At 38.3% G+C, this 24,579-nt stretch overlaps 1 protein-coding gene across 5 annotated transcripts in view; it reads right to left on the reverse strand.

Annotated features, from left to right (window-relative positions):
- Positions 1-24,579, reverse strand: part of Rgs7 (regulator of G protein signaling 7) — a 377,413-nt gene that overhangs the window by 88,788 nt on the left and 264,046 nt on the right. For all 5 annotated transcript variants that reach the window (XM_060364733.1, XM_060364732.1, XM_060364729.1 and 2 more), the window contains exon 4: positions 20,250-20,300. In XM_060364733.1, the coding sequence (XP_060220716.1) occupies positions 20,250-20,300 (51 nt within the window). The remainder of the gene's footprint in view (positions 1-20,249; positions 20,301-24,579) is intronic.

The raw sequence follows: 24,579 nt of genomic DNA on the forward strand, positions 1-24,579 counted from the left end.
AGTTATCAATGTCTAAAGGGCAAGTGTAACTGACGGGCAGGAAATAAAATACAGTTATTTAAATGACTGAATTGAAATGACAATGGCAAGAAAAAAGAAGGAAGAGACACAAGAGCAAACTTGGCAGATATTAACTTACTTATATCCGTAATCACCTTGAATGCAAATGGTCTGATGGTCAAAATTCCAATTACTCCATAATTTCTTTTTCAAAATAGTTGTAAAAGGAATATGGCCTATTTATATAAAGCTAATGTTAAGACTAGATTAAGACCTTAGGAAAAGCAAAAATACCTAATCGTTTATTTTTCTCATTGTAAGAGAAACAGAAATCTTCAAAAAACTACTATGAAGTAAAATTCAACACCTAAAAAGAATTAGTATGGGCCTAGGGTAATAACTCAGTCACTAAAGTGCTCAAAGTATGAAGGCCTGAGAGCAATAACCCAGAACACGCAGGTTTAAAAGTTAAGTGCAGAGAATTCCTACAATTCTTCTTCTGGAGGTGTAGAGACCAGCAGATCACAAGGGCTATCTACCAATTCGGAGAGTCCCAGGTCAACAAGTAACTCTTTCTACCACAAACAAACAAACAAACAAGAAGTAGACAGCAGCCAAGGAAACTCCCCCTTGGCTTACCCTCTGGCACACACACGCGTGCTCATGCACACATACTAATTATGCGAATGGATTGATATCAGGTGGACAAGATAATTCAACATGTTAGTATCCGTTAGTGTAACACACTTCTTTAAAATCAATGATTAGATCATATTTTTGTATGTTTGTAAGTTTTGAAATTACATCTATGTTTTTGTCCTCTCTTATTTTTGAGGAGGAATAGAACTTGTGAATATGCATGTACATATGTGTTCTCCATGTTATTAGCAGGATGAGTTAAATGTAGGATGAGTTTTAACTATTGGGAATAACTGCGTGATGACCATGGATGGGCAGTTAGCACACAAACAGAACAATTGGACTTCTTTTGATTATATACTCAGTAGTGGAACATGAATATCTTGATCATAGAACAGTTCCATTTTTTAATGTTTTGAAGAATTCTTTTCCATAATTGCTATGCTAAGTTACATCATCTGCATGTTATTAGCATTGGACATAAAAAACTATCTCAACCTCTCGGTCTATATTTTAAACTGCAAACACAAACTTAGATGCACTGAAAATGGAAAAGAGATAAAACACCTATTTATTTTTTTATCCAGACGTCTTCCAACCCAACTTTTGAACTCTCTGTAGACTTTCAGTTATGTTGATGAACACCTGTCTTCCCAGCATTTTATAGGCTGAAGCTCAGTCTAAGCTACACAGTGAAAGTCTGTCTCAAAACTCCTAAGGCTGGGGATGTGGGGACACGGTAGGGCACTTGTCTAAAGTAGGAGGCCCTGGCTTGAGTCCCCACCGAAGTAAAATAAAAACTGCAGGAGGTGAGGACATCTGAGAAAACTGGGAGCTTGAGGCCTGCCCACCCCTCGTCAGATGACTAGCTTAACCTGTGCTGCCTTCTTCTGTCGTGGGAAACAGTGCCATCTTTCTTACCCAAGACCTGGAATCACACTTTAGAAAAAAGTAACTGAAATAAATCTCCAAAGTGAGATGACCAGAACTTAGAAAGCAGCACAGCTTGAGACCCAATTATGTTGGGGAAACACAAGGATTTATATTTCTTATATAAAATGTTATTAATGGCCTTCAGTCTAACTACAAAAACACAGGAATGGTAGCCTGAGGCTAATTATGAACAAAGGTGGGGTGGATGGCACAATCTATTATACCCTACCACTTGTCAGAGTCTGAATTTGAATATGGAGATGTTTTTAAATTTATTTATATTTTTATTAATTACAGTTTATTCACTTTGTATCCCAGCTGTATATGCCAATCCCACCCTCCCTCTCTCATCTCCTCCTATGCCCCTCCCCAAGCCCACTGATAGGGGAGGTTCTCCTCCCCTTCCCTCTAACTCTAGCCTATCATATCTCTTCAGGACTGGCTTCATTGTCTTCTTCTGTGACCTGGTAAGGCTGCTCCCCCCTCAGGGGAAGATGATCAAAGAGCCAGCCACTGAGTTCATGTCAGAGACAGTTCCTGCTCACATTACTAGGGAACCCACTTGGACACTGAGCTGCCATGGGCTACATCTGTGCAGGGGTTCTAGGTTATCTCCACAAATGGACCTTGGTTGGAGTATCAGTCTCAGAAAAGACCCCTGTGCCCAGATTCTTTGGTTCTGTTGCCCTTCTTGTGGAATGGGATTAAAAAAAAAGACAAAATCTATAAATAAGCAATGATTAATCACAGAAATTTGTATTCATATAATAAAACTAATAATTAATAATCTAGTATTTGTTGATTCAAATGGTGAAAGTAAGAAAAAAAAAGCAATCGGTAAAACAGTGCGTATAAATACAGAAAGCTTGAGCAAAATGAAAGCCCAGTGAATGCGGGAAAAACCACACTGAAAATTAAAGCACTGACCTTTATTTCAGAGAAATAGCAAGGAACAGCAGGGAAACAAATTGTAGCAGAGGAGGGAGCATCTCACACCATTGTTTTACTTCTCTTTTAATCTCCTCCACTGCCATTTTCTGTCAGACGGTACAAGAGTATGTGGCTGCAGCAGGCAAGCTTGTATCTTAGCACACGTCTGCCTTACAACAAAAATAATCTGCTACAAATCAGAAGTTTGCTTAATCTTTAAGTAGTGGGTTGACAAACTTACTCTCACTACCCACATGCTTATGATCACTTACTACACAAAGAAAAAACTGCTGTCAAACTGTTGAGTACCTAATATGCCAGAAAGATCGTATGGATTTATTTGGTAATATGCTACTCACTGTTCTATCCTTTCTCTGGATCTGTCATGCCCCTTGTGGCATTTGTAATGATAATAGTGGGATACAACTAACCATCCAAATGGCATTTGGCACCAACCTAGCTTCATTCAGAGCATCACAGTCTCTAGAAGGAAGAGAGGTCAAGATAGACATTCTCTTTGATTGACAGACTATTGAAACAAAGGGGCCAAAGGAGTTTGAATTTCTCCAACAACCCCATGCTGGAAAACAGAAGGATGAAGTCAGGGGTCAGTCAGAGGAGGAAAGGAACTTGTCTTTCAGAAGTAGATATTATGTAGTTTTTGAAAACCTTCAGATCACTTTGAAGAAGAAACTGGAGTCCAGACATCTCATTGGGTCAGTGATAGGCAGAACCAGAATCAAGCCTAGTTAGGCATACTTCCTATCTTCTGTTAAACCTAAATCTCATGCTAGTGTGTCAAAGATGCACTTGAGAAGTCTCTGCACCTCTTTGTTTCTTATCCCAATGTTGCCACATTGAATGAATCTTTCTCAGCTTTTTGTCATTATTTATCACTTTAATTAGACTTTCAGAATATGTGGGCAAGCCTAACTTGTTAGAATAATACTGTCCAGGTTTGTACCCTGAAAGCTCTAGTCATACAAATTCAAAGGCTTTTTTTTTTTTTTGTCTCAGGTCCTATATTCTATCTTTAATTGATAAATATATTGTCCAAAATGTTTGTTTTACTAATGGTCAGATATCTATGCTTATCCTTGCAAACCTGCCTGTCTTCATGTAATTCTCTACTGAAAAATAAAACAAAACAAAACAAGAACACATTTGACTTTCAACCCTAAGAGTCAGTCTTTCTTCAACCAACTTCTGAGTGACCCTCACTGCTTCTTCTTTTACAAGAAGCACAAGAAGAAACATTTGTTGTTATTCCCAAGGGAATTCTATATGGGATTTAAGGAGAACAATGTCATGTGTTCCAATAAACATTAAACTCTTTCTCCATGAACATGAAGAGAGGGAGAAAGGAGAGAAACAGAGAGGGGGACAGACAGACAGAGACACAGAAAGAGACAAACAGAAGGACACACAAACGGAAGCAGAGAGACAGAAACAAACAGAGACAAACACACAAAGATATTTTCTTGATTTTGCAAACTTTCTAAGAACTTGTCCCTATTGCAGTCATCCCCTTCCTTCACTCTGATTTCATTATTCATGGGAAAGTGTGCTTTTATGTGTCTGTTTTCATTACTTTGGATACTCATTACTTTCTTCAACTCATTATGTTATAATCTCATTCTGTCCCCCAAAGTCGACCAAATCTTTTTGCCTCAAAGGTTACCAAGGACTTCCTAGAAGAAAGGTCCTATCTATGTTCATCTGTAATCCTTTTTCCTAAGCTACTAGTGGACTCCTCCTCTTGGCTGCTCAGATTTTCCCACAGCACTTTCTACTCTGTGTTATTTCCCACTGGATCCTCCACATTTCTCTTAGGTGTCTCCGTTATGGCCTGTTTCTTTGCCTCTTTCCTTACTGCTTTTTTTTTTTTTGATAAGTGCACATAATTTTCAATGCTTTGTTACCAGATGTATAGCTCAATCATCATACATTCAGTTCATGGGAGAAAGACAGAACAAAGGTTCAGCCTTTACAATTTATTTAATCGATGAAACCAACAAATGAGTAGATAGTTAACCACAAGATCTAAGAAGAATTTCAACAATGATAAATTCCATGGGTTCTAGAAACACAGTTGAATTAAATAGTCCCATCTAATGTTTAATTCAAGTCCTGTAAAACAACAATAACAACAAAAGGAGAACAAGAATTATAAAGTAAACAGTGTTTTCAAACAGAATAGCAGCAATATGCAACTATTGGTGATCTCAGTGAATTCGGGGGATAGGAAGATAAATATGGCCCCATTGTACAAGACTTTATGTGTTTTAAATATAAGCAATGTGTTTCCAGAACATGAAACACTTATCCTGTTGAAATTTCTAGATTTTTGTGGCTAAGTTCTCATTCACTTGATGATTTTGCCACTACATTCCCCTAAGACAATGGGAGACCAATTAAGTCAGAGCTTTGGAAGAGGTGTAATTACATTTCGGTTTTATGAAAGATTATTTTTTATTATTATCACCATGATTATTATTATTACTTCAGATATGGAACAAAAGATGAAGGTACCACTGTCACTTGGTATCAATTAGGAGCGTGGTTGTAGGAACCCCTGAGGATACAAAATTATAAGGATCTCTAAGTCTCAGATAAAACAGAATAATATTTTCATGTAATCTGTGCAATCTTCCTCGGTAAATTCCTCTAAATTACTCAAATACCCAACAAAATGCAAATATGAACACTTGTTATATTCTCACTTTAAAGAAATAATGACACTAGGTGGTGGTGATGCACGCCTTTGGTCCCAGTATTTGGGAAGCAAAGGCAGGTGGATCTCTGAGTTTGAGGCCAGCCTGGTCTACAGAGCAAGTCCTAGGACAGCAAGAACTACACAGAGAATCCCTGTCTCAAACAATCCAAGAAGAAGAAAAAAAAGGAATGTTGACAAATTAAATGTCTATAAATGTTCATTACAAATGTGATTTTTATAATAGTTTTTATCCATAATTTTATACATTCATCCACGGATATAGAACCTTGAGTATGTGTGCTGACTGGGTATAAGCTGGAAATTTATAGCAGTTCTCATAGAGATGTGAGAGGTGACGCAGAGACTAGAGGTCAGAGTGGGGAAACGTTTAGAAGGCAGTGTCTGCACTGATTTGAGAATAACATTTTAGGATGTTGCATATAAGATCTCTGTGACACATTCAAGTTGAGATCTGCAGAGGACTGTTGGGCCTGTATGTTAGAAGTTATAAAGGGAGTGTGCATGTACATTTGTAGCAGGACTCATACTCATTATGAGCAAACTGAAGAGGTACAGGTGTGAAGACCTGATACATAAAGAATTTTATCTCCTAGTCATTCTAAGACCCAAGGAATCTAAGAGACAGTAGCTATGAAGGAGAACAATGTGTCAGAGAATCAAACTACAGAGCAGTGGGCAATAGGGCAATGAGAGAAAAGAAAACAAAAAATGTAGCAAGTGGCTCCTATGGAGAACAGAGACAAGATGGCTGTTTTTTTTTTTTTAACAATAAGACATTAGTGACCATAGCAAATAAAGGTTCACCCTATGAGAGAGGGATACAAACAATATTCCAATGAACTAGGATACACATTAGAGAGGGATTACGCATACTGGATGCAAATTGAGTTTGTGAAATCAGGAGAGAATGGGGCAATAGCAAGAAAATAGCATGGAATTACCTGGGACTGTTTTACAGGGGCGAAGAAATATAGTGAGAAGTCAATAAGCAGATCACAGGTTAGGACTGTTTATTAAAAGTAAAATATAAGGGATAGTGGTGTCAAAGGAGAAGATGAGCACAGACAAGCTCAGTGGTGATGGAAAATGGGCAAGGTGAGTGTAGACAGGGGCAGAGTGTCCTTTTGTTGCAGGCATTCTGTTATTAGAGAAAAAAAAATTCCTTGCCTTCTATTTCCTCCAAAAGGTTACAATCCTGTATTGACCACAACAAGAGACTATCATAAGATAGTGGGACTAAAGGAAATAGGTAATACTTTAAATTATCATTCTACTGACTAAGAAATAACATCTACCAGGAAAACACCATGCCAAGATGCCATAAAGCCCTGATGGGTTGGAAACCATCAGACTTCAGGAGCAGTGATCCCTAACACCATGTAATCATTCAGAACCACTGTGCACAATTTCAGTAGTCAGGGCACGGTAGACAAGGTGACCCTGTATTACAGTTCCTCTTAGTGGAAGCTTTGGGATAGCAATATGGGAGGACATTGTGAGCCTTTATGAGCAGAACCATCTAAATGTTTTGCTGTTGGTGTGTTGATATCCCCAGCGCCTTAAGTATTTTAATCACCACTGTACTTCTGACACATGCAGACAGGGAAAGTTATGTGCGTACACCCTTAACTGGCTGAACATATGACAAGCCCCACTTGCAAACATTTTCTCTCTGGTTACAGGCCAGGGAGAGATTTCACATTATTTAGTTTACAACCGACCAAAGAGCTTTTTCTATGCTAACGTGAGTTATAATATTTTGATCATTAAAAAGACATTATAGCAAATTTATTTCTGAAGAACCCAGAAAAGAACACCCGTTTGTCTTCTCATCATCCTGTTAACTTGAAGCACTTTTACCTCCTGAGACTTCCTCTGATGTCTTGGCTGGGTATGGGCTAACCCAGAGCCTCATCCTCTGCTCAGACTTCTAGATCATCATCAGATAAAAGTGTTCAAAGCAGAAAATAATCTGGCATTGAATTACCTCCTTATGCTTACATGACCTGAGACAATGCTTTCAGCTCTTTTCCTGTTACGGTCCTATGTTTGTCTCTTAACCCTTTAAGGATGACAATATTCATCAACATTAACCAACATTCTACCAGGTCTCTCCTACCCTCGTTATTCATAGCTGTCAATATTCCACAAAATCATTGGATTAAGGTTCAAGGAGACTTTCTGAGTTGTATAAGATAGCCTAAGCAATAGCAATCATTGATATGAACATATGTATTCATATATACATACAACCATCTTCATTTTGAAATATTGCCTCTTACTGCCAACTTACTCGAATCTATTCCTCAGACTTCTACCCCTACCCGAAGTAAGTAATTTGGCAAACTGCTTGTTTCCAGATACAGGGGATGTTTGTCCTCCATCACCAAACATTAATTAATCTTTGGCGATGTTCTCTGGATGCTGTGCTCCTAAGATCTCCTTAGATTAAGTGGATACCAAAAATGAGCACCAATAAAACAAGCATGAGATTCAAGTGGAAAGGAGCATCAGCATTAGGAGTAGCTGCCATAAGCTCTACTTCCCAGCAGTAGGGGTGAGGTGAGGAGGGAAAAGTGGGGAGGGCAATGTGGTAAAAGGGTAAGGCTCTTGCTGCCAGGCACTTCTTGCTTCACTGTCTGCTCTCATTTCTCTTCTAAAGGGCTCCATGGCACAGCAGGGTGCAATGTCGTGCTTTCCACTTAAGGACATTTTAGCTTGTCTTGGCTCTAACCTTGGCAAACTAAGCATAAGATTAAAAGTCTTCTATATTTCCAGCAATTTGTTTCTGTTTACAGTACCACACCAGTGACCAAAAATTTATTAGGCTGCCATTGGATATCTCTTTGTAAATCAGGCCCATTTGTCAAATTTGGGGGACCAGCTGGGAGCAGGAAGGCACTAATAAAACAAAGAGCTAATGTTCGTGAAGAGACAAAGCAGTGGAAATTTGCCTACTGCGGCGGGACAAGATGTTCTCCCGCTCTAGGACAGAACTACCTGCTAGGGTGGGCAGCAGACTTCAGGGGAAATGCTGGGGGCTCTGAATGCCTCAACCACCCAGACCCTCATCTACTTCCCACTCTCTCCAGCAGGAGCCAGTCATTCAAGGAGTGCTGTGACCCCCTTTTCTACGAACAACAATAATAATAATAAAAACGATATATTCAAAAGCATCACACTTTTTAAGCTAAGGGTAAGAATCTGACCATGATCCACTAAATAACATTTAAGAAGACAGAATATGTATCTGCAGGAATCCAGGATACTTTCCAAGGACTTTAACTTTTTTTTTTTTCCTTTTCAAAAAAGAAAAGCCACTGGGGTAAAATCAAAGCATGGCCTACTGCCATCACTTACATTGAGATAATATAATTTTAAACCTAGAGATTAATGTCTAAGTGAAGAATTCTTTGGTGAGTCTCAACATGACCTTCCTTGGGTTCCCAGAGTTCTACCTGATTATTCATTTATTTACTTTTAATTTTTATGCATTTCCCAAGTTATCTAGAGTGGATGCCTATTGCTCTTTAAGAATCAGACTACTTTTAAAAATGTATATTATAAGTTACCACCTGTGACATCTGATGTCTCTCTCTAAGCATGGGATGCTTAACCACTACCAAGCAATTATCAAGAGAATATGATGAAATATCCCAAAGACTCCTGGTGTTCTCTTACCAGTGACACCCATGGTTCACTGGTAAAGTTGCCGGAAGATGCATGAAGAATGGTAGATCCCCTTCTCATACAGAAGTCTAGGACTCTCAGCAAGGCGAGAATCAAAGGTCAGGTTTGTTGAAAACTGTCCTTGGGGAACTCAGTACAATCAATGATATATATACAAATCTTCCAAAAATTGGTTTCAATCAAGAGAGCAACGATTGATAGAAAATACGTGAACCACAGTCTGAGCATTGCCTCCTGCAAAATGAGTTCATCAGAACTCTTCATGGGTCTCATAGCACAGGTGTTACTGAGCACAGCAGGAACCAGGAAATCTGAATAATTCAGATGCTTCAATCAACAGAATTAGAAGATAACTTCCCACATTTAAAGAACATTTTAGTCTTATTATACCTGAAGACCCCCTTGCTTAAAAGGGGATTGGCAAATTTAAAACTCAAACTCATATTCTATGTGGCAATGACATTTTTTAGATTTGTTACACAAGGGATGGTCACGTTACTCCCAAAATGAGTGTGCATGTGTGAGTGAGGTCAGGTGACGGTAAAGAGTAGGGGACATGGTGTCACAGAAAGATTTGTATTTAGATTACAGGAGCCCAGCAGTGCTCTTACTTGCTTTATATACTTGAGTAGGTAGCATTTCACACCCTTCAAAGTTGGAAGAAAAAGAAGAGATAAGAAATATGGCAGAGAGATAGACCAAATAGCATGGATCTCAGTTCAAACACTGAGGGAAGAAACCCCGATTCATCCCTCAGGGGGAGAAAGAAAAAGACAGAGCTCTCTTTAATAAACGATAAAGAGCTCTGCTTCCAGCCAGCTCTTACACAACTGTTCCTGGGCCCTTCCACATAAGAGATAGAATCACTTAATTTCCCTGCCATTTTCTGATTGACGCGGCTGATGAATAAGTGTATCTTCAGATGATGCCCCGTGATCCAGGTCTTATTAGTTTTGTCAAATCCCATTTGCCTTGTTTCCCCTTGCTTTCCCTGTAGTCTCTTTCCCTTTAAAATTGTTTATGCGAGGCAAGCACAAACAGCCAATTGAGACCTGTGTGACTGTGGGTTTAGCTTATCAACAGGGGGCTCCTGGAGAGCTGGGGGCCAACTGGGACGTTTCAGCACGTGTCTCTTAACACATACCATCTTCCACCCTCTGCCAGGAGCTCTGCACCTAGCTACCATGTTCACACAAAGGGGATACTGCACTTTCAGGATATAATCATAGGTATGAGTCTTTTGCGTGGAGAGACAGAGACTTCGAGACTCCAGTGGAGTCATTAGTCCACAGCCCTGATGTGATACTGAGACATACTTGAAATTTGTTAGGGGACTGAATCCTAGATATGCCCTCAACATTAAAGGAAAAAGAATGTAACCCAGGAAAGCTGTGGATATGTTAATAAGCTTGATTACAGCAATCATTTCACAACACATCTCAAAGCATCAATTTGTAACCTTAAATGTATACAATTTTGTTAATTCTACCTCAAAAACAGTGGAAAAACTAACAGCGCTAAAATTGTTTATGTTTTACATTTTTTCTGTAAATTAAAGTTGAAATGGTTATATTAAACGAACACGAATGTTCCAAAATGTTTACTACACCGAAAGTTAAGAAGAAAGCAAAGATGCCAACTAGTGACCAGGGAACAAGACAGTATAATCAGATAGTTTTACATTTTTCTAACTGACCTGACTCATAATTGTCAGGTTCTCTAGTAGACAGTGAAAAACTATCAATCTTCACTTCAACAGAAAGTATTTCTAAATGGAGTCAGACTGCTGCTCAACAGTTCTTTAAACAGAGTACAGCTCTGAAAGTTCTACAACAGAAATGACAGATCTAATTAGGTTTCCCATACCCTTGGTGGTGTCCGTAATGGCTACCAAATCCAATAAGCATCACATACATAAACCTATCAGATAAATACAGGGAAAAGCACAAAATTCTGGGCTAGGCATTTGGGATAATCCACTGTGGCTGTTTAAATCTCAGCATTCAGGGAGACACAGGCAGATGGATCACTGAGTTCGAGGCCAGCCTGGTCTACAAAGCAAGTCCAGGACAGCCAAAGCTACACAGAAAAACCCTCTCTTGAAAAGGAGATGAGGGAGGGAGGGAGGGACTGGGAGGGAATGAGGGATTGGGACATGGCTGGGATACAGAGTTAATAAAATGTAACTGATAAGAAAAAAATAAAATTAAAAAAAAAGAAAAGCCAAAATAGCCCCCATAGGCTCATATATTTAAATGCTTAATCACCATGGAGTAGCATTATTTAAAATAGATTTAAAGGTGTGACCTTACTGGACTTGGTGTGGTTTCGATTGAGGAAGCATGTTACTAACCATGGGCTTTGAAAAGATTTCAAAATCTTCTGCCAGATCCAGTCTCTCTGCCTCTCTGTTTCCCTCTGTCGCTCTGTTTCTCTCTGTCTCACTCTGGCTATGAAACCAGCTGCTAATGCACAATTTCTATTTCTGGTTGACTTTTAAGTCTTGATTTTTTTTTTCATTGTAGTTTCAAAAAAGATAATTCTTCTAAAAACATTTCTATCATCTAATCATCTATCTGTCTCTCTCTCCCTTTCTGTCTGTCTGTCTCTGCCTCTGTCTGTCTGTCTGTCTCTCTCTCTCTCCCCGCCCCTCCTCTCTTTCTCTTTGCCTGCAGATTAGGATGTAATTCTCAACTACCTGTCTAACAACATGCTTGTCTATGTCACACTATGCTTTCTGCCATGATGACAATAGACTAAACTTCTGAAACCATAAGCAAGCTCCAATTAAATGCTTTCTCTTGTAAGAGTTGCCTTGGTCATAGTACCTCTTTACAACAACAGAACAGTGATGAAGACATGGGCAGTACAAACCAAAACAGGAATTCTTGCAGGAGACCTGGGTACCTGTTCAGGCACAAACAAGAAGACTCTGTTGTCCTCACTACCAATGGGCTGGATTCCTGCTGCACATCAGGATGTCTTCCTCAATTGTTTGTCCATATTATTATTTACCTACTGAGACATGGACTCTGGTGGAGAGAAAGCTAGATGTATCTGTTAGAGCAGCTCGGGAGCAAGCCCACTGGATCTACCAGTCTCCACACACCAGTTCTGGGGCTCTACCCTTCTGGGAATCCAAACTCAGGTCCTCATGCACGCACAGCAAACACTTTAACACTGAGCCATCTCCCCTGCACCAACTGTTCATATTTCTAAATTAAATGTCTCTTGTTTTAAAAATTGGCTCCCTGTCTTGTTATCTTTATGACATGAGACAGTGGGTTTTGATTTTTAGGTGTTTAGAACAAGGATAATTAGGTGAGTTGGTAAAAATTTAGGTCACTTTTTCCAGCAAAGAGGGAGGTAGTCCAATGTTGCTAGAAGTTTATTTACGTGAATTCTCTAACCTAGGACATCTTACATCAGTGTTAAATGATGCTCTACTAATCCAGAATGTTTGTATGTAAAGTTTCCCAGGTCTAGAACAATAATAAAGGAGTCACTTTACTTTATTACAGATTGGCATAATAGCTTGCAGAATGAACAATAAGAAATATTTTTATGAGCTCATGAGAGTTGGTGGTGTCCGTAATGGCTACCATTTGCAAAGTGTTTTAAATGCTTCTACTAAACAAGATTATCATTTTAAACAACCTGAATGTATGCAGTAAAGATTTATTTTTTTTATTTACTGTAAAACAGAGGAGAAATGATGTGTAGAAAATGGCTCTAATAACAGAACGTGCCCAGAATGTACTTATTAAGTATATTATGTCAAGTTCAAAAAGACCAAGTTAATATTTCACAAAACTACTGTGTCATAAATGACCCACCAGGTGGGTCTATGTCTCTATCATGGTAACCAGCACTTATGAAAAAATAAAATCCAGATTAGAAACAAGGTTCAATGAGGTGGAGATACAGAGTAGAGGGACTGAGATCTTAAAGTTCTACTTCAGGCTCTTATGCAAATTTGAGCTATGAATTTCCTCTGTTGGTTTTCCAGTTTTTTTTTTCTTTTTCTTTTGTATTTATTTATTTATTTGCTATTATTTATTACAATTTATTTACTTTGTATTCTGGCTCTAGCCCTGTGTCTCGTTTTATCCTAGTCCCACCCTCCTTCTCTTTTCTCCCCCTGTGGCCCTCCCCAATAGGGGAGGTCCTCCTCCCCTTCTACCTGGTTTTCTACAGTAAAACCATAGAAGTTGTGTCTGCTACTTCATGATATTGATGTAATAATCCAAAGAAATAACTTACTTAAATGGTTCAAAAAGGCATACGATACCTGGAAAATCCAAATACCATCAAGGAAAACAGAGGTGCTACCTTTTCCCCAGGCTCTCATGAGCCCAGGCTTCAAGGGCTGAAATTGCAGGAGCCATCTAACTAGATCTGTTTAGTGTGCAAAACCCAGAGGCCATTTATTGACAATGGACTTGCATGAAATGAACTAACAGTCTTTAGTATGCTTTCTTCAGAAGACTGCAGCGGCCTTTGCAACTAAGATGGTCCACTCGGTAATGGTGGATGTGATGAGTTGATTTAATTCATTCAGTGACACTCTGGCTATGAAACCAGCTGCTAATGCACAATTTCTATTTCTGGTTGACTTTTAAGTCTTAATTTTTTTTTCATTGTAGTTTCAAAAAAGATAATTCTTCTAAAAACATTTTTATTACATTTGTTTATTTATTTGTGTTTGGGGGGCATTCCACAGTGCACCTCTGGAGATCAGAGGACAACTAGCAGAAGTTAGTTCTCTTTTTCCTCTGTGTGGGGCCTGGGGATCAAATTCATATTATCAGGCTTGACAGCAAGAGGCTTTATCCACTGAGCCACTTAGCATCCCTGAGATGTTTGGTGGCTATTTTAAGTTTTTATTTTAGATAATTTTATATTCATACCTAATTTTATTTTCTGTCTTCACTTCAAGCTTTGTATAAAAGCACCAGGTTTAGTTAGCTAATGAGCTTAGTGTTTCTTAATTCCCTCTTTTCCTGTTTTATTTAGGAGAGCAAGGCCTCAGTCATTGGTGCAATGCAGTTAGAAATATACTTGATAATACTCAAGCCAGCTCCTGTTGTTTAAAGAATCAGTTGATTGCTGAAAGCCAATCAAGTCTAACACAATTTAACCATTAGAGAAAATGTATGTCTTCCACCATAATGTTTATTCAAGTGAAGTGATAAGAGAAACACATGTGAAATAAAATAAAAGAGAAATTTAACCCAAGCAATCAACAAACAGTAGTGTCATCTGGCAGTATTTCCAAAGTTCAAGGCCAGAAGGAAAAAAAAAAAAAGCCAGTGGGAACTGAAAACTCCCTGGCACTGATTATGTTTAAAGGCAAAAGGCATATAAAAAGGCATGTATTAAAAAAAAATCAGTTCTTTGCAGAAAGTTAAAAAGAACCAATGCAATTTAAAAATAAAATCAAGATTCAGGGCCACTTCTACACTGACTCATTTAAGCTTCACAAAGCTCAGTACTAAAGCATTTTTAACATAGGAGGGAATCAGAGACATTAACTAAGGCCACTGCTCAGGTAGTATGTGAACCATTACTCCCTATGTGCAGAATCCAGGAACATGTTCTACATTAGAGGTTTCACAAAGAATATGAGACTCTCAAAAAAATAAATAAATAAAATGTGGGATGGACGATGCAGAGCTAGAAGATGGAGTTAGGTGCCACTCAAGGAATATTGAGTATTGCCTTGCTGTTACAGGTATAGGAAAGCCCATTTCAGATCCTAGCTGTTCAGACTCTTCATTGGGGACAGTGTGGCTTCATAAGCCTCCAGTGGGGGGAGACAAAGATCCCAAAGGAGAAGAATGACCCCAGTGAATCATTGGTGTCCTGCAACAAGCTTGCGATAGGTTATGAGAAATAGATCTTGCAAACCTAACCAAAAATACTGTAATGTTTACCACAGAGGGAGGATTTGAGAGGGACAAGGAGGACAGATGTAGGTCTCTGCATTCATAAGGTTTGCTGTCGTGAATGAGATGATAGTGAAGGTAACACAAGCAAGAACTCACAGCACGTTGGATTCTAGGAGCATGATGTTTTCTAGTTCTATCCATTTGTCTGCAAAATGTCATGATTTCCTTGTTTTTAATAGCTGAGTGTATTCCATTGTGTAAATGTACCACAATTTCTGTATCTGTTCTTTAGTTGAGGGACATCTAGGTTGTTTCCAGATTCTTGCTATTATGAATAATGCTGTAATGAACACCCTGAGTGAAGTAGCCCAGAACCAGAAATATACTCACTTACAAGTGGAATATAGTCACTTATAAGTGGATATTAGCCATAAAATACCAGATAACCATGTTACAATCCACAGATCTAAAGAAGCTAAATAACTAGGAGAACCCTAGGGACGATGCTTAATTCTCATTCAGAAGGGCAAATAGAATAGATACCAGAAGTGGTTGAAGAGAGAGAACCAGATGGAAGCCTACCATAAATGTCCTCTGAAAGAGTCTATCCAATATGGCATCAAAGAAGAGGCTGAAACTCACAGCCAAACTTTGGACAGAGTGGAGGAAGTTGTAGGAAAGCATAGGGGAATTGAAGGACCCAGAGCAAACAGGACTTCCATAAGAAGACCAACAGAGCCAGCAAATCTGGCAAATGGGGACCTGCAGAGACTGATGTATCAACCAAGGTCTATGCACGAAGAGGACCTAGACCCCCTGCTTAGATGTAGCCAATAGGCAGATCAGTCTTCATGTGGGTACCCTAGTAAGGGGAGCAGGGGCTGTCTCTGACACGAACTCTGTTGCCTGCTCTTTGATCACTTTCCTCTGATGGGGGAGGGGAACATTGGTAGGCCACGGAGGAAGAGGATGCAAGCAGTCTTAATGAGAAAATTGACAGGCTGGAGTCAGATGGTAGGGGAGGATGGCTCCCCCTTTTTGAGAAATATGAAAGGGGAATAGAGGGAAAGAGGGAGGGAGGGTGGTACTAGGAGGAGATGAAAGAGGGGCCTACAACTGGGACATAAGGTGAATAAATTATAAAAAGTAAAGTTAAATTTTAGAAGAACAAAACAAAATAAAACAAAAAATGCAAATATACAAAAAAGAACATGATGAGAAAGCAGGGCTGGCAGACTGCAGAATGAGAGAATAAGAGCTACCTAGCTGGTAGCCTAGCAAATTCCTACATGCCAAAAATCTGAGATCATGTCGCTAGCAGCTGGCTAGTGTTTCAAAGAGCAAAATAGAAAACAATGAAGCCAACTCAGGCAACCAAAAAAAATTTCACAGAATCATGAGCTAAATGAAATGTGCACTTGCTCTGAAGTGTTGATTGAGATGGTTTACAACAGAGGGGCAAAAAAAAAGAAAGAAATCTAACGGTTTTTTTTTGGTGGGCCTGCAGAGACTGATACACAAACCAAGGACCATGCATGGAGAGGACCTAGACCCCCTGCTCAGATGTAGCCAATCGGCAGTTGTCTCTGACATGAATTCAGTTGCTTGCTCTTTGATCATTTCCCCCGGTGATACAGCCTTGCCAGGCCACAGAAAAGGATCCAGGCAGTCCTGATGAGACTTGATAAGCTAGGGTCAGATGGTAAGGGTGGAGGACTTTCCCTTTCACTGGACTAGGGGAAGAAGATGGAGGGAAGAGGGAGAGAGAGTGGGATGGGAAGGAGATGAGGGAAGGGGCTACAATAGGGATATAAAATGAATAAACTGTAAAAATACATAGAAATCCTAATGAACATTAATAATTTTAAGCATTTAGGTAAATAAACAAAAATTATTATATACGAGAGAAGAGAAAAATCTGCTCTGTTTTCTGTGAGATACCTGGTGATCCAGAAGACTAATAATGTAAGAACATGTGGGCTGTCTGGATGGAGAGCTTCAGAGAACCCTGGATTTTGACATGGTAAGAAAGTAGAGTACCTTCTTTCAACTGAAGAGAAAACAGGAAATAGAAAAGGAAATATGGTTGATTTTAGGGAGCTTAGCCTACATTTCTTGTGTCAAGCATGCCTAGTGCTATGCTCCCCTACAGATCCTGTTACAATACAGTTGTCGGTACATAGGAAAGTATGGAGAAGTAACGATAAGGAAGGGGTAGATGTCTAAGCACCAACTAGACACCCCAGTAACAGTCACTGACAATTTCAGGGGGTGCTATGATAGGCAGTTTTATTAACTTTTGTTTTATTGTGGCTGTTTGTATTCACTTGTTTTGTTCTCTTTTCCCAGACTAGTCATTGAACAGAAGATCCCATGCACACATACAACAGCAGAGACTTAACTAAGGCTGAAGAGGGGAACATGGCAGACAGGAGCAATTGTAAGTTTGGGCTCTGTGTTGAGTTGTGTTGAGGTATCCCCTCCCCTTCAGCAAAAAGACCCAAATGGCTTTGAATAGAAGTACAGAGCATTAGCCATGGAGAGGCCAGTAGGATTGCCATAGATGTATGTGTAAGGGAATTCTTGGGCTTATGTTACTTAGCAACAGTCTATGTTGTTGGATAAGAAGATATAGGAACTACCATAGCAATTGGCACAGTTCATTATAGCTTGGCTATAGAGTCAAAAGGCATTGCAAGAGACTGAGAACAAAACCAGTGAAAAATAAAGAGGAAAGACTGGGATTTTTTGAATCAATCTAATCAATCTCCCATTCAAGGGAGAAAAAGTTTTCCAAAAGCCTGCAGCGAGAATTCAAAAATATTTGTTAAACAAATCAAAGTGTGGATAAGTCAACAAAGAAACAGGTCTTCTTATAATATTCTCATATATTTCCTACAAAGACTGAAGTACAGAAGAAACACAACACATTAGACAGATTTTATATGTGTGTGTGATGGTTTTAATGAGAATGCTTTCTACCTAAGAGCTCATATATTTGAATGATTGGTCCCTAGTTCATGGCATTGTTTTGGAAAGAATAAGGAAGTGTGGCCTTCTTGAAGAAGGTGTGGGACTGGGGGTGGGCTTCGGGGTTGAAAAAAACCCATGCCAGCTCCAGTAAAAATATTCTTGTTCACTCTCCAACTTGCAGATAAGATATAAGTTCTTAGCTACTGCTCCAGAGCCTGCCTGTGTGCTGCCATGTTTTCTACCATGACAGTTGTAGGCTCAACCTCTGAAACTGTAAACAAGTCCCCCAAATAAATATTTACGTTTATAAGTTGTCTGGGTCATGGTGTCCCTTCATAGAAATACAAAAGTAACTAAGACAGCTTGTATTATATACACATACAAAATGTACAGGTCAACATACATGTCAATATAACTAAGAATAATCCTAAATTCTACATAAAGAATTATGGAGCTTTATTTTTATATTTTTAAGAAATAGTATATTTTGCCTCAGTGTCTAATGATACTAAATTGCTTGAATGGCAATGGAAGGGTCTCAGGCTTTGTCTAACAAAATTGTTGTCTACTAAGGTGCCAGCACTGTGAGCTTCTTGGTCATGGACATGCCCTAGAGATCATGAGACTCATGTTGCTTCAGGCGAGCCACTGGATTCACAGTTGGTCTTATTTTTCAGCTGGTTTTCACAAAACCTTATTTCAACAAACTGTTGACATTTAGAATTTCAAGTTGTCCATTAACCTCATCATGCAACATTCTGCTGCTGGACAGAGCACTGGAAAGGCAGGAAACAGTCAACAGATTCATTTCCATCTTTAAGGCGGTTCAGGACATTGGTGAGTTCCAAATTAGCACAGACATTATAATGACAGTATTGTCTCCCTTCTAAACAGCTCCACACACTGTAACTTTCTTAATATGTCAACTAGTCATCAACCACGTTTAGTTGAGAGCAGAGAGGTTACCAGGTAGACTGTACCACACATGGGGAACATCACCCATGCTCTTTACACCCCTCAAAACCTAGCACTTGGGCTAACAAACTTGTTCATTTTTAAAAACCCAACAAGTTAAAAACTATCCTTTAAATTTGGTCATAATGTAAAAGCTTGAACTTGATGGCAAGTTTCAGGTCAGCATAAACTACAGGATAGATTCCACCAAAAATTTAAAAAAAAACTATTAAATTGTTATTGATTGAGAAATACTCTTCTGAATTTATTTAACCCTTTGATCTCTATGATTATTATGGTTGGGTGCACATCAGTAGCTCATTCGGGATCCTTTTCTGAGATGCATAGTCATGCAAATCAGGGATTCCAATGGCATAAAACTGACCTTGCTAAATGTGTGGCTTCCTTTCTTCAGCAGTACTCCCTCTCTCCCTAGTGACAGTGCCGTTCTACACAATAGCTGCTTCATCCTTTCGTTAATGCTTTACTCCCTCCCAATCTACAAGAGAAGCACTCTCAAAGCTCATGTATCAACTGGACATGTGTGTGTGTGTGTGTTTATAATTCAAGCTGCATTTTCTGATGACATAGTTTCATTAAACTATCACAAAGTTAAGGCAAAAGCCTTTTCTCTTCACGTATTACCAAGTTTAAATAATTCTAACGTGCTGCTCAGTGAAGTGGGGGAAAAAAGACATAAATGTCCTTGCCAAGCAGTAGATGAAGCGCTGTGCATGTCAGTATGCTGCCCACTCTGTCCTCCACCATCTCCATCTTTCCTTGCTGCTAGAATCTCAGTTCCTTAGACGCTATTAGATTCTCAGCATCTCCCCTAAGAAGCAGAGCTTATTTGCATGTCAGTGACATAAGCAGTTGGCCACACATAAAGGCTTTCACGTCCCATTTTCAAAAGCCACTGTCGGCCTCATATGTGTAGGAATTTCTTCTGGGAAATACAAAATGCAAGCTTGCAAAAGTTACTTAAGACTTGGGAATTTAGTGCTCTGTTGCAGAACTTACCCTGCCTACCAGATTAAATGAGTTCAGGATTTTAGTCACAGTTTTAAACATATATACGCATGACCAAAAATTAGAATTACAAAAAAATGATTTTCAAATGTCATTCAAAAAAATAGAACTAAGGCAAATGATAAACTAATAATATACTTTAAAATATCCTAAGGAGATATTTCATGATTTCACAATCGCTTGTTATAAATTACATATACAATTGTTTATGGATATATAGATATATAGCCTATTTTAAAAATCACAAATAACCATAATTTAAATAACATAAAATGGATTATTTTAGTTGAATGTATATTAGTCAATAAACATTAGTCTGTAATTAGTCTGTAAATGCTAAACATATAGTTCAAGTTTAATCATGTTCATTATAATGAGATTTGCTTGATTATTATTTTAAATAGCCTTGAAAAAACATATTTATCAAAACCACAAAGAGAACATGTCTAGCAATGGGAAAATGGTTTATTTACCTGGATCTTCTATTGTTAAGTTCTTTATTAACCACTGAACAATGTCTGACCCTAGAAAAAGAAAAACACAAATAGATGTGAAACTTTTGTTTACACATTTAATGTTAAGAACTTTCTACTCTGGGTTCTCATATCAGTAAACTCTTCTAATCATTTCAATAGACTCTGAAGGGTCATCCACAGATAGAGCACCAAAAACAACAATGTGAATACATTTCTCTAATGAGCCAATGTACAAAATAACAAATTATTAAACATAATTTATTGTATATATACATTGATTATGCCTTCATTTATTTAAAAGCTTCAGTCAGTAAGTTTATTGAATGCCATATTTCAGGCACAAATCTTATCATGGCATGAGTATGACTTTCCAGGAAACTACCTCCTCATTTCTGATTGGCCTTATCTTGTCCTTGTAGTTACATCAAGTGAGGTCAAGAATGTCTGAGTCTTTAGTATATCCAGAGGCTTTAGCTTCCTGTGACTTCATAGTGCTTTTCTTTCTGAATTGCATGTGGTGTCCTTATTTTCTAGAGCCCCTCAATTCTGTCTTCTCAGACATGGCAGCCACCTCAGACCTTCCCTGAAAAGCTTGGGATTTTTTATCAGAGTCTAGACCACACCACCTCACAGCTGTCTGATCACGTCCTTAAAGAACCAGCTGGAGCCAGTGGCTCCACAGTCCCTCAAGGTAACCTATGCCTCATTATTACAGCACTAAAACCCATACCTAGAGATTTAAGATGCTCATGAGACTAGAGATGACGAAAGTTGTATGTGGAACTACATGTGACAGATAGATGTGATTGGCAAAGTCCACATTATGTAAAATAGCAACAGGAGATGGAGACAGGTGGTCCCAGGGGGTTATTGCCTAACCAGTCTAATTGAAATGGTGAGTTTTAGGCTTGATGACTTTGTCTCACAAACAATAACAGAAAGAGTGATAACAGAAGATAACTGGTATCAACCCATGTCCTTCACACATGCATATACAGGCAAGTCCTCATTCACATACATGTTCATACAAATGTGCTACATACATACTACATATGAGCCCACAAAATGTAACATAAAAAACCATCTCTTGTATACCATCTGTCACCTCAGATACTAAAACTTCCCACTGCTCTGGTTCATGCTCTACCTTGGAAATGTGTCCTCTTCAAAGCCTAGGTATAGACACATTCAGCAGAGAATTATACCAGATCTCCAAAACAAACTAACACCAATACTCCTCATTATTCTGAAAAATAAAAAAAGGACACTTCCAAATTCTTCTTACTAAGCCAGTATCGCTCTGATACTAAAATTATATAAAGAACCAATGAGAGAGAGAGAGAACTTAGACGCAAATCTGGTGAATATAGACACAGATTTTCTCAACTATTTTCAAACTGAATTCAAGATTATATTAAAGACACCATCCACCATGATCAAGTCAGTTTCATCTCAAATGCAGGGATATTCGAACATCTGTAAATAATTAAATGTTATCTACCACAGAAACCAACTAAGACAGAAACTACATGACCATCTCATTAAATGCAAAGAGGGCCTTTGACCAAATCCAACATCTCTACATGATAAAAATCCTGGAGGATGTAAGGATATATGGGGCATATCTCAATTTAACAATGGTAGCATGCATCAGTTCACAGATAATGTCATGCCAAATAGAGAAAAACTTAAGAAAAAAGGATCTATCAGTCTTAATCAGAGAAGCCACTCCTTCCAGTGAAGGGTGGTGGATGCACTCATGGCTGATCAAGATGCAGAAAACAGGTGACAGATGTGGGACCAGCCCCAAATATGTCACTTATGCCCTTAAGGCTCATGGAACATTGCAGGAGAAGGAATAGAAATCACATAAGAGCCATAAGATAAGGTAAATGGTGAAGGGACGCCATTGTTTAGATATGAGACAATTATTGTAATCATTAACAACCAAAAGCTGAGGCTACCTGCATTAGGCTCACACAAGACCAGCCCTATCAATCTATCAACAAGCAGTCAAAGACTGACAAGGGGCTCACTGGCCCTTGCCTTTTGCCTTGAGAACAAAGTGGACTGCAGGCTCATAACTCCTAGTTTCACATCTCTGGAACTGAAGCCAGCCAGCTGTTTGAGGATGAAACTGTGCCTCTACAGTTTCTGATTCTCAGCTTGAGGTTCCTATTCTTCTTTAATCAAAGGAGGGGGGAGAAAGTTGAGATCATAGAGCATAAGTTTTGCTGTATAGGTTGATTGAAACACATTCTAAGAAGAATAGATCTTAACAGACAAACCAAGGGGTAATTACTATAGATCCCTTTCAGCTTCCTCTGTTAATTTCCATGAGAAAGAAAAAGGAGGTGGAGCTTGGAGTCATATTTTTGAATAAAATGAATATGCATTTCTGCCTCATGGATACAAATGGACTTTGCTTTGTAGGATTACTATATTTCTGAAGAGCCGTGTATGAGGTTTTTTTTTTTGGCAGTTGAAGAAAGTAACATTTTATGCACACTAAAAATAACTATTTAAAGAAACCATGTAGTACATTGTATGTGAATTTCTCAATTGCATTTTTTTTATGTAAAGAATTTACTTTCTAGGACTGGGTAGGTGGCTCAGTGGGTAATAGATGTCTTGCGCAAGCATTGGAGTCATGGGATCAAATCCCAGTACCCACATAAAAAGCTGGTCATGACTGTTACATACACTTGTAACCCAATGCTCTGGAGGGTGAAGAAGAAAAGCTTGCCAGCAACCAGGCAACTCTGTCCTCGGTTCAACTAAGAGACCTGTCTCAAGGGAATAATACAAAGAGTGACAGAAGAGGACGCGTGAGGTTTTCCCCTGTTCTCTGAAAAGAATGCCCACAGGCACACAGACTCAGACACATCACACAGATCACATCCATATACATCTACAAAAGGAAAAATATTCTCTAAAAGAACATCTGAGGATTTTTTTTTTCCTGGAATGTTATACACCGGATATACTTAAAGAGAATTTACCGTTCATTGCATTAAAAGTTAGCATCTCACTACACTTTGAAATTGGAAGTAACTTAGAAGGTAAAGCCAATTTTGCCTATTGCTTACAATTAATATGAATGAGATAAAAAAAATCAGTTGACACAAAATAATCAAAGAAATATGATTGTCTTAGTAGATAGCAAATCTATTTTCAATCTTGGTCTATAACACTTAAAAATGTAGAGAAATGAAATTATAAAATGTTCAAGTAAATAAATGGAACTGGAAAAAAATTATACTGAATGAAATAAACCAGACCCAGGGGGAAACTCTGTAACTTCTCTCTCATATTTGGATCCTGGTCAACTTTTAACTTTTAACTTTTTCACAGCCAGAAGAATAAATATGGACCATTGCAGGTAGGGGATGTCTTCAGGAAAGGCAGCAGGTGAAACACAGCTGATAGGAAAGCAAGCAGTAGGTACTGAGGATGGAACTCTGTTTCTTCTTGTGTGTGATAGTGCTCTCCTCTAGGCTGTGTAAGTTAACATTTGTCTCCTTGGAGGAATGAACAATTTATAATAATTCAATAACCCTCTTAATTACTTATGCATTTTCTCATAGTAATATATACATATACATATATATATATACTTTGTGTGAGATTAACACATAGATTCCAACTTTTCATTGACTCAACTTCATATGATAATTGTTTCCTAAGAACTGAAGAAATGTCGGTAAGCAAAGTCTTTATTATATTTTGTTGGGGGATAGAAAGACAATAAGCAATTAAGCATGTCAAGATCATCATGACTGCTGAGAAGAAAGTCACATGTTACTGGTAAAGTCTGAGACTTGAATAAATTATGTGAATGTGTCGGGCAAAAGAGTCCATGGTAAGAATTACAATTCCCCAAACTCAAAGGCAGAATTGTGATAGGAGCATTAGGGAAACAGGAATGTTGAAAATGGCCCAGACTTAACAGTCTTGTTAGAGCTGTCAACACTTTTCTTAAATGCTGAAGAAGTAAAATGTATTCAATTCCTGTAACTGTAACTTAAATTATTAAACATCTCCTATAATAAACTTCTAACCCATTGACCAACAGAGTCTAATTTCATAGGCTTTTATACCATATCAAACACTTTGAGCCAAATTTGTGCACTATGAGGCTTAAGGTTTTGTATGTGCATTTTAGAATAAATGATTATTTCATACTGATCAATGACACTAAATGTTAACTGCATTTTTATGTTAATTTTATTAATATTTTGTCATACGTATCATGCCATTAGCAAGTAAATTTATGATGGTTAATTTCATTGAAGAAATAGCAATCATATTCTTGAAATAATTTCAC

Source organism: Meriones unguiculatus, chromosome 11, assembly GCF_030254825.1.
Source record: "Meriones unguiculatus strain TT.TT164.6M chromosome 11, Bangor_MerUng_6.1, whole genome shotgun sequence".
NCBI lineage: Eukaryota > Metazoa > Chordata > Mammalia > Rodentia > Muridae > Meriones > Meriones unguiculatus.